The sequence below is a fragment of the Terrapene carolina genome, unplaced genomic scaffold, assembly GCF_002925995.2.
Source record: "Terrapene carolina triunguis isolate 2854851 unplaced genomic scaffold, T_m_triunguis-2.0 Scaffold165, whole genome shotgun sequence".
NCBI lineage: Eukaryota > Metazoa > Chordata > Testudines > Emydidae > Terrapene > Terrapene triunguis.
Window position 1 is genome coordinate 1,548,629 of NW_020664516.1, and position 10,971 is coordinate 1,559,599.

General features: G+C 60.0%; 1 protein-coding gene across 3 annotated transcripts in view; it reads left to right on the plus strand.

Moving 5' to 3' along the window:
- LOC112116649 (CMP-N-acetylneuraminate-beta-galactosamide-alpha-2,3-sialyltransferase 2) overlaps positions 1–10,971 on the plus strand; it is an 86,692-nt gene that overhangs the window by 64,355 nt on the left and 11,366 nt on the right. For 2 of the 3 annotated variants that reach the window (XM_026653812.2, XM_026653811.1), the window contains exon 2: positions 4,303–5,597. In XM_026653812.2, the coding sequence (XP_026509597.1) occupies positions 5,268–5,597 (330 nt within the window). In that variant the 5' untranslated portion in view covers positions 4,303–5,267. Of the gene's footprint in view, positions 1–2,338; positions 2,361–4,302; positions 5,598–10,971 lie in introns of those variants that run through there. The other variant, XM_024214276.2, reaches the window with a different exon arrangement.

Genomic DNA, 10,971 nt, shown 5'->3' on the forward strand with positions numbered 1-10,971 from the left:
CCCGGATGTTGCGGGGCCCTCTTAGGCGCGGGGCCCCATTCCGGGGAATCAGCCGAATCGGCTTAAAGCTGGCCCTGCCTGGAGGAAAGCTGTGGCTGTCTGGCTCCTAGGTGGCTTATGATTTCGTGGAAGTGAGGTCTTGATGCAGGGACTTGCAGCAAATGCCACCCTTGGCACCTCCTCGCTGTTGGCCTCAGCTCAGAGGGCACAAGATTGCTGTGGAAACTGGTGGATCCCTCTAGGGAGGGCTGTGGCCCATTGCTGGGGAGTGGGAGGTGCAGCGTGGAGGAAGGTTATGCTGGCCCAGCTCGAACTCTAGGGAACTCATTAGCCTCCAAGCTCGTAGTGCCGTTGATCGGCACATTGTATCTGGAACCCATGCTGGATGTGGTCCATGGAATTCCAATCCCGTCTCTGCCGGACTGCGCGTTAGGGGACAGGTTCTGGTTGTGCTCTATGCTGACTCACCTTAGGATAACATTTCAAGTGGGACACGCAGCCTGTCCCAGACAGGCAGCCAAACACACAGCAGCAGGGGGTCAGCTAAGTCCTGAGTGCCGGAACTGGAAATAGATCAGAACTTCCTCAATGAACACTCAGCACGGGAATGCGCAGGCGTGAAGATGGCGAACTGGAAAAGGAGCTTAAACTCCCTTCCTCTGATACCCGTTGACAGCCGTGATCGCAGGTGCCACCGAGAGCACTGGCAGGTCCCACAAGTGCTGGGTTTTCTCGTTCCCATTCTGCATGGGACGTTCCTGCTTTCATCCCGTTATCCCATCTGCTCTGGGCCTGGAAGCCAGGATCCAGCTGGGAATTCCAGACCTTGTCTCTGGCAGCAAGTCACGTGGCTCCCGATGATTGGGTGGGCTGTCCACAGGGCCCACTCCTGCCCTGCCAGTGCATGGGCTGAAGGGGAGGCAGGGCTTAATAGCCGAAATCTTACCAGCTGTGGCTCACCGACTGAGGCTGCCCAAGGTGGTATCCAGGCCTGGCAGTGCGGGGGATGCGTCTCCTGGCTCACTGCAATGAATGAACATAGGTCTCCGATAACCCATGCACTGAACTTGCCTTTACATTCCCTGTGCTGCCAGTCAATCAGCCTGTGAGGCCGCATTAGGGTAGAAATCCAGAGAGGCACCGCTCACCTGGCACTGCCGCCAGGCAGGCAATGCAGTGGAAAAGACTGTCCTGTCCATCTTCTGCTTGGCTGGGTTTGTGAGCAATTGACTGCGAGCCTTGGCAGGCTCTGCCTCTGACAGCGCTCGGGGCCTCGGCCCGCGCAGAAGGCTCCTCCCACGTGCTTGCACAGTCCAGCGTCAGGGAAAGCGAGAGGCAGCAGGACTCAGAGTGCCATGGGGAGGCTTTTCTGAAAGGTCGTGTTGCCCACTGCTCACAGACAGGAACCGCAGCTCGCTAGGTGAGAAGCATCTGCTTCCACAAGAGACTAGGCAGGTATAAATACGCCCCCTACTGGCCGCCTGTAGGCAAACACATGAAATGAAATTCTATACCGGGGTGGACAAACTTTTTGGCCTGAGGGCCACATCTGGGAATAGAAATTGTATGGCAGGCCATGAATGTTCTCAGAATTGGGGTTGGGGTGCGGGAGGGGGTGAGGACTCTGGTTAGGGGTGTGGGATCTGGGGTGGGGCTGGGGATGAGGAATTTGGGGTGTAGGAGGGGGCTCTGGGCTGGGACCAAGAGGTTTGAAGGGTTCGAGGGGGATCAGGGCAGGGAGTTGGGGCGCGGGAGGAAGCTCAGGGGTGCAGGCTCCGGGCGGCACTTACCACAAGTGGCTCCCGGAAGCAGCGGCATGTCCCTTCTCCAGCTCTGACGCAGAGGCGTGACCCGGCGGCTCTGCATGCTGCCCCGTCCACAGGCACCGCCCCTGCAGCTCCCATTGGCTGCAGTTCCTGGCCAATGGGAGCTGCAGGTGCGGCACTTGGGGTGGGGGCAGCATGCAGAGCAGAGCCCCCTGGCTGTCCCTACGCGTAGGAGCTGGAGGAGGGCCATGCTGCTGCTCCCCGGCAAGCCCCAGACCCTGCTCCCCCGTGGGAGCCTGAGGGCCGGATTAAAATGGCTGGCGGGCTGGATCTGGCCCATAGTTTGTCCACCCCTGCTCTATACACACCCCTGTGTACATGTCCCTTGTATCAGAAATGCATCCATTTCCTCTGGACCGTGCTTGGATACGCGCTGGCTGAGCTCCCAGGCAGGGGCGTCACACCAGCCTAACAGAGGCTCTGCACTCCTCCAGCACGGTCCATTGGTGAATCTTCTTGGGGGCAAAGGGCATCCTTGTACAGCGCCTGACACTGCCGGGTGCTGGTCCGTGACTGGGGCATCTGGGTGCTCTGGTAAGACACTAATGAATTATACCAGTGATTTACTTCACAGATAGAAATTATCTCGCATGTCCCCCTCCCCTGTGCGGGGGAGTGGGAATTAGTCATCCCTAGTGCTTTGGGGGTGGCTGCGCAGGGAGTCCACTGGCAGAGCTGGGAATAGAACTCGGGTCTCCTGATGCCCCAACCCCTCCCACACACCTGTACCTTCACCACTTGCCCAGCCTTCCTCTGCCTCTGGTACCTACCTTGCTCCTGTCACCATGGTATCTGAGCGTCCCCTGTGGTTCATGGGCCTATGTGTGGAGGGCAGGCCTGTTGTCCCCATTGCACAGATGAGGAACTGAGGCATAGACCAAGCCACTTGCCCACAGGAAGCTGGTGGTGGTGGAGACCGAGGGTCAATTCTGTAGAGTCCCAGATTGGCCCCTGACCCCTTCTCTTCTCATTGCTGCACGTGGGCCTCCTGCATCTCTGAGGAGAGCGCTCCCTTCTCAAATGCAGGAGGAACTGGACTGAGATCACCCAAAAGGCTCTGAGGTGGGGTGGCCACTGGCGTGAGCCAGGCTTGAACCGGCCACCTAGGAGTGAAAGGGCCTAGACGCCATTGCTAATCCTGAGCCACGCAGCCACCTTAACCTTTGCTCATCCCTCCCTCAGCCAGTCCGGAGCTGCTTTGTGCATGGGCAGCGCCTTCCCTGGAATGATCCGTAACCAGAGCCCTTCGGCGACGCCATGCCTGCTTGTGCCAGTGGCTGCTCTGGCTTGGCCTGGCGCTGAGGCAGTCTGTCCTGGCAGAGGCAGGGATATTCCTCCTGGCAAGGATGGGTCACGACTTGGAGGCTGCCATGGGGGGTTGAGTCCTGTGGGTCTGGGTCAGGGCCTGCTTCTGAGTGTGTCTAGTCCCTCGGGTGTTGCAGTGAAGAGCAGCCTCCAGGTGGAGCGGGGCGAGGAGTGTGAGGAGCGGGTTCACGTTGTGTCCCAGCAAACCCATGGAGGGTAGGCATCAAAGAGCCTCTAAAGAAGCATGGTCTTATGGCTGCCCTTTCCGCCCTGACTGTCGGGCCCCGAGCAGCACCTCCCAGGGGCCGCAGGGACTCCACTGACCCTCTAGAGGCGGTCGCGAGCTAGCCCAGAGAAGCAGCGTTCTATCTGTGCAGGTTGATGACACGTCTCTAACCTGAACTCTGGTGGCAGCAGCGCCTGCTGGCTCCAACGGGCCCTGTGGGGTCTGGGCATGGGGGAGGGTCTCCAGGCAGTGAGTGGCTCATCTTGACTGTTGGCCCATCACCAAGAGGCTCCCTATACAGTGCACCTACCTGCACAGAGGAGATGATCCACTTAGCACCAGCTCCTCCCCCAGACAGCTGTCGGGAGGCCTCTGTCCTGACCTTGCAGCACCCCCTTCTGGTTCAGGGCTGAGCTCCCCACATAGCCCGGCCTGGCTTGCATTACCCCTGCTGTGGAAGCCCTGGGCCTTTCCAAGCAACTGCACCTAACCATGCAATGTCTCTTGTGATGGAGGGTCCGAGGGGGATTTCCCGGGATTGACTCACGCGGGGACTTCTAACCTCACTGTGCCAAATTGAACAAGAGACCCATGCAAGGTGGTCTAAGAGGCAGGGGTGTCCCTTCCTCTTCTCCCACCGGAGAGGACCTGGCGTACCATGTACGAGGCTGACGTCCGTTCAGACGGAGCATGGGGAGGTTTGGGAGAAGGGGGCACGTTTCAGGACTCTCCCTGACCACTCATGGAGATCTTCATCTAGCTTCACCAGCCCCAGGTGGGCTGCTGGGCTCCAGCTGCCCCCTGGCCGAGTTTAGGCTTGTGGTGGCAGTGGCCGGCTCTGTGGGGTTTAGCAGTTGAGCTTGTTTTTATTTGCTGTTAGTGATTTGTTGTTTTGTTTTTTTTAAATCTCTTTTCTCCTCCATCCCTGCCCCCTTGCAATTCCAGGGCTTTGTCACAGCAGAAGCTCCTCCAGCCGAGCGGCAGGGGAAGATTGCCAGGGGATTATTGAAAGGCCCACGCAGCGGGGAAGGCCGGCTTCCGCAGAGCATGAGGGAGGCTGCAGCTGAACGCCAGCTGGGGGTCCCTGAGAGCATGTGGAAGGGCTGAGCAGGAGCTGCGCACACGGCCCGGGGGCGGGGGGAGCCGCCGAGAGACCCCCTCCGAGCTGCAGCTGTTCCCGGGCCCTGCTACAGATGTGGAGCTCCTCAAGAGCTCAGCTGTCTCCCAGGCAACCGGAGCCCGCGAGGCCCCCTCAGCTGCGAGGAGACGCTGATGGAAAGCAGCAGCCAGCCAGGTGCGGGCGAGGCGCGGCGGGAACCTGGCTCTAGCCCCTTGCGCAGAGTCCCCCTGAGATGCGCTTTTCTTCCCCCTCCTGGACAGAGTCGTGCAGCAGGTGACCGGCCGACAAGGGGCTAGACCCTGGGTCTGCGCGCACCAAGACTTGCTCCCTTCGTCCCCAGGCCAGCGGAGCTTGCAGGAGATGAGGAGTACGGCTCCCCTTTGGGGCCCAAGGCAGAGGGGAGCTGTTTGCCCACGAGAGACCAGGGCTCCTGTTGCTTGTTAATCCAGGGCTTGGGGACTGGCAGCCGGACTTGCAGCCGCTCCCTCGCTCCCCGCCTTGGCTTGTAACGGAGCATCTGGGACCCAGCTGGGCTCTGTGGCGTCCAGAGAGCCGTGACTGCACCTGCGGTGACTAAAGAGCCCCTGGGGAGCCGGACGCGTCGCTGTGCCAATCTCCAGTGTATTTCCCCCCTGCCCTGTGCATCCCCCCAGCCTGCCCTATGCCCTGCTGCCGCGGAGAGGGTGGGCAGCGTACTGTCGGCACAGGCCGGCTGGCACGTCAGCAGCCAGCCCAGTGGACCCGGTGACCCCGCCCCGGCAGGGTGGTCCTTTCCTCTCCCCCCTCCACCATGAAGTGCTCCCTGCGGTTCTGGTTCCTCTCGACCGCCTTCCTGCTGGTGTTCGTCATGTCGCTCCTCTTCACGTACTCGCACCCCAGCATGGCCTACCTGGACCCCGACAGCCCAGGCGGCTTCCACCGGGTCAAGTTGGTGCCCGGCTACGCCGGCATGCAGCGCCTCAGCCAGGGCGGGCGCCTCGGGGAGGGGTGCGCCTGCCGCAGGTGCACGGAGGATGCAGGGGCCTTGGCGTGGTTCACCAGCCACTACGACAGCAACATCTCCCCGGTGTGGACCAAGGAGAACATGGACCTCCCGCCGGATGTCCAGAGGTGGTGGATGGTGAGTGAGCCCCTGCCAGGGGGCCGTGGGTCGGTGGATCTCAAGCACTCGCGCTGGGAGAGAGTCCCCTACCTCCCCTCCTCCTTCCCCCCCCCGGCCCCTGTGTCCCTGCAGTTTGTCTCGCCCACCCGGAGGCCGCACTGCTGCTGGGCAGGCCGCGTTGCTTGGCCTCCCGGGAGGCCTGCTCGAATGCCTGACCCGCTCCCCTCTAGTGGCCCAGAGCCTGCTGGCGGCCTAGGTCTAATCTGCAATGTGTCTCTGTGCGAATGGCCTGCCAGGGCGCCGCCTCCGCTGGCTCTCGGGGCCTCCCAATCAAACGGGCCCTGGCCATCTGGTAATGAGATGAGCTCACGCTGGTGCTGAGCCCAGCTGGGCTCCTCCTAGCTCATGCCCCCCTAATCATGCAATCTCCCAGGCTGAGCGCTGCCTCAGTGACCCCTGTGCAGCCCCGTTGCCTTCCCTGGGGCTGGGTGCACTGAATAGAGGGTGGAGTTTGGGGAAGTAGGGGTGCTCCCGTGTCTAGCCTGCAGGGAGCAGTGCGGTCTAGTGGTTAGTGCACACAGCACAGCTGGGAGTTGGAACTGACCCTCCATTGCCCGCCTCTCATCAAGTCACTTTTGCCAGGGAGCACAGCTCTGCCATTCGGTCCTGCCGGCACAGCTGTAAAATCACACCCCTGCGCATGCGGCAGGGGAGAATCGGGACCCCTGGGCTCCCATCCCAGCTCTGCCACTGACTTGCTCCCTAGCCTTGGGTGAGTCACTCTTCTGGCCTCTGTTTCCCCAACTTAAAATGCAGTGAACTGCACCTCGCAGGGAGATGGATGTATTCCTGGAGGGGAGGGGACACCCCGAGAACGCGAGCTGATGTGGGCTGAAGGCTCCGCCTCTCCCGGCCCCCAGTTCCTAGCACGTGCTGTCGGGGATAGATCCCCTCTGCTCTGGAGACGTGCATCCAATCTCGTGTGCTTTAACTGTGCAGCAAGTAAAGATCCCGTCTCCCTGTTACCCTGGATAGAGAATCCTGGCACGTTCCTGGCGCAGACGGTCGTGGTGCTCATGCAGATGATGGGGGCTGTGGGAGCACCTGGTTAGGTGTGAGGCAGATGTCCTGAAACCCAATTAAGATGCCAGGGATTGCTGGGCATGGAGGGCAGTGAGGGGATCTCTGCTGCTGGTGTTGCTGCCTGTGCACAGAAAGATTCTTTTCCGTGGGAAAGGCGATGCCAACGTGAAAACGAGGCTTTTTAGATCTTGCCCTGCTGCCCGCAGCCGCCCTGCTGCTGGGTGCCATGTGCCACTGGCAAATTGGGGGCCCTGACACACAGATGCCTTGGTTCTGGGTTTCAAGCCAGCTGTCCAGCTTGCCGCCCATCCAGATGCCCACATGCAGCTGCCAAGGTGGGGGGAGGGGAGCTGTCAGTTGCCAGCTTGTACTTTTCATTCTTCCAGAAGTGCCAAGTGCGTGTAGCCATTGCTGAGTTGAGGGGGCTCGGTGCATCTAGGACCCCATGGACCAAAAGTTTGTTGTGCCCAGAGCAGCCCGGCCAGCCTAGCTTGCAGTGGGGCCTGGCGGCTACACCCCACTCCAGAAGGAAGGAGGCGTCAGCCTCCTACATCTTGGCCTGGCTGCTGTCTGGGAACTGGCTGTCTTGTTTTGTGAGGGTGACCGGGTCTCTCTCCTGCTAGGCCTGTCCCCTGGCGCCTGAGCTGAGCAGGACCCGGGGGGGGGGGTGTTCCTGCTCTTCCCACTCGTCTCCTTGCCTGTACTCGGGGGGCGGGGGGCTGCCCCGACCCGCCCCTCCTGTCAGGGCCATTAGCTGATGTTCCAGGCTTAGTGGCCAAGAGGTGGCATGGAGACAGAAGCCCCTTGCTTGTCAAATAGCTCTGGGTAATGAGCCCTGTCTGTCCATGGGCTCGCAGCCTTTGCTGCCTCTTGCTGCACGGCTCTGTGCCGAGCTTGCCAGGGCTGTGTGATGGAGAGGCCGCTATTGCTTTGGCACAGCCTTGGCTGGCCCAGCTGCTAATGGAGGGGTTGAGGCCGAGCTAGCAGAAGGAGAGTCTTAGCTCTCATCCTTGGGATCTCCCACGTCCCTTCTGGGAGTCCACGAGAGCCCCTGTGCTCCCCGCCCGTCCCCGTCAGTTGTGATGGTGCGTGGGCTCTCGATCGGCCACGAGGGGCTCGTTCCGTTCCCCCCGCTCTTCTTGCAGTTGAGCCCAATGCTGGCTCTGGGCCCCGAGAGCCCTGCTCCAGTGGCTTAGTCGTTTTTAAAAAAAAAAAGGTGGATAAACTAATCTAGGCTCCTAAATGAGAAGTGGGCAAGCTCCGCCTCCCCACAGGTACCGCCGCCTCCACCACTCTCCCTACGCTAGCCCTGGATTTGCGGTTGGCGAACGGGTAGGGCTGGGTGATGGTTTTCAGCTGAATGGTTTGTTTGCTGAAAAAGGACGTTTGGGGCTGACCCAAAGTATTGGTGAATTCCTGCCCAGTTCCCTGAATCGCTTCCACCAGACGGGAGAAGCTGGAACGTCTCCTTTGGCGAAAGGTTTCCTTTGACCCCCGCATTTAGCTTCAACTTTCAGGCGTTTTGCCAACAGCAAGCAAGTCCCAAAAAGGCCGGGGTGGGGCCCCACCCTTGTGAGCTTTAGCCCCGTGGATAGGATACTCATCGGGGGGGGCGGGATCTGGGTTCATGTCCCCCCCTCCCCCACTGCCTGATGTGGAGAAGGGCTTTGAGGTTGGCTCTTCCCCACTGCAGCAGGGAGCCCTGGTCACTGGGCTATTCTGGGCTGGAGCTTTCTCAGGCTATCCCACTCTGTCTAAATTACTCCCTTTGGTGTCCCGCCTCCAAGGCGAGTGCCCTAATCCCCTGGACAACAGAGTCCTCCTCACTTTCCCTGGCACGGCTGGATGGTTCCTTCCAAATTTCGGTTAGCACTGACCCTCTTCACTCCAGCCCGTGTCTCCTGTGAGCGGAGAGTGCCTCGGGATGGTTATGCGCCCAGCACAGCCGCTTTACAGCAGAATCTAGCCACGGGAGCAGGCGCATCGGGCGATTGCCCTGATGCAGTGTTACTCCTAGAGACAGTTCCCACACTGGGGTGGGGGGGGATGGGAATCGGGAGCTGCTCCACTGCAGTCACTGGCTCCCGTATGACCTCGCTGGTCCTGCAAACTGTTACCATCCGGGGGGTCTTCAGTGGCTGTTATAAAAGCCGATGATGCTCTTGGGCCAGGCCGATGGGTGGGAGTTCGGGAGAGCGTCCCGCTGCAGGGATGGGAGAGGTTGGGCTTGGAGCCATCGGCCGGCACCACAGCATGTTTCACCACTGCCCTGGAGGGGGTCTCGGAGCCAGCACTCTGGCTCTCCGCACCAAGCTGCCCTTCCGCCCCCCTTTCTGTAGCCTGCTGCATTCGGCTGCTGGGCAGAACAAGGCAGGTGCTTCATACGAGATGCTCTCAGGGCAACGTGGACCGAAATCACTGGCTGGGACCTGTGAGGACTCGCATCCCTGCAGTACCCGAGCCCCACAAACACTGAGTTCCTCCTTAACACCCCAGTAAAGCGCTATCCCCATTTTATAGCTGGAAACCAGCGGCACGGGGAGAAATAAGAGACTTGGCCAGGGTCAGCCAGGGAGTCTGTGGCAGAGCCAGGGAGCTGACCCCAGATCTGCAGAGTCCGAGCCTGGTGCCCTGTCCATTAGACCCTCCTGCCCTCCAGAGTGATTGTGTTTTTAAGCAGCGTGGGCCCCTGTCCACTCGTGTGCAGGTGTAACTCAAGAATAAGGAAGTAAGCGGAGTGTGAGTGAGAATTGGGTCCCTCATCGTCTCACTTGTCTCCGAAGCGCCAGGCCGGCCGCCAGCACTATGTGAACCGTCCTTCTCGACGCTCTTCCGTCTGGCTGGCGATGGGTTTCATTACAACTTCCCCTGCAGTGCTGGCAAACCAGCCTGCTGTCACACCAGTGTGAAAGAGTCTGGCAGGGCAGTGCACTGGAAAGGGGGGTGACTTCGTTAGGTCAGTTCTGCTGTCCCAGCGGGGACAAAACTGCAAGACGATGGGCTTAGAGACCAGGAGGAGAGCTCGTGGGGGGGCAGATTATCCCATGGCTGCCCACCGCGGGGTCCCTGCAGTTGCTGGAGATAGAACGTGGATTAGATGGGGTCTGGGTGTGATCCAGTCTGTCAATTCTGTGTTGCTGTTTGTTCGGCACCATTAAAGAGCTTTCAAACATAAGAACACGGTCTGGAAGGGTCACAGACACCCCTAGAATACCATCCTGGTCGTAAGCTCCATCTTCAGAAGACAAACCCGACAAAACCACACCCCGCCTTCCTGTGTCACCAGGCCAAAATAGTGTAAATGACACAGGGAAGGAAACCGCAGAGTTAAAAATGCAAAGAATTTGAAACCTGACACTGCTGGTTCTCCGAGACGCTTTTGTCTCAAAAGGATTCCGCTTAAATGCAAAGTCTTACAGTCCGTTCAAAGCATTTAAGAGACCCAAGCTGCACATCGGGCATCATCTCAGCCAGGCCCAGCTCACGCTGGCTTCCCCAATTGCAAGAGAGACTCTGAGTGGGAGGAGCAGTGGCTGATGTGTGGCAGCCGTGTGCCAACTGCTTCGGCTTGTTATCCAGCCGGGGGTTGGACCCAGGCAGTGTGAGTAATCCCCTAGGGGCTATTTTTGGTGTGTGCCCTGGGTGCTGCAACAAAGCCCACCTAATGCTGAAGCTGTGTTTCAGACTGGTGAGCCGCTCATGGGATCAAAGCATCCCAAGGTCTTGCACTTTTGACCTGGTCTTTAAAGGCACAGGGGTTGCGGGGCGGGACAGAAGTCTTGGGCCCAGACTGAAAATATGTTGCTGTTCCTTTAACACAGGGGTGGGCAAACTACGGCCCGCGGGCTGGATCTGGCCCTCAAGCTCCCGCTGGGGAGCGGGGTCTGGGCCTTGCCCCACTCTGGTGCTCCAGCCAAGGAGCAGGGGTGGGGGCCACTCCACTCAGCTCCTGGAAACAGCGGCATGTCCCCCCTCTGGCCCCTACGCGTAGGGGTAGCCAGGGGGCTCCACTCTGCACACTGCCCCCATCCCAAGCGCCGCCCTCGCAGCTCCCATTGGCCAGGAACCACAGCCAATGGGAGCTGCAGGCAGGGCCGGCTCCAGGATTTTTGCCACCCCAAAAGAAAAAAAAAAAAAAAAAGCCGTGATTGTGATCTGCAGCACTTCGGCGGCAGCTGTACCGCGGCCGCTTCATTCTTCGGCGGCAATTCGGCGGCAGGTCCTTCACTCTGAGAGGGAGTGAGGGACCCATCGCCGAATTGCTGCTGAAGAGCCAGACGTGCCTCCCCTCTCCGTTGGCTGCCCCAAG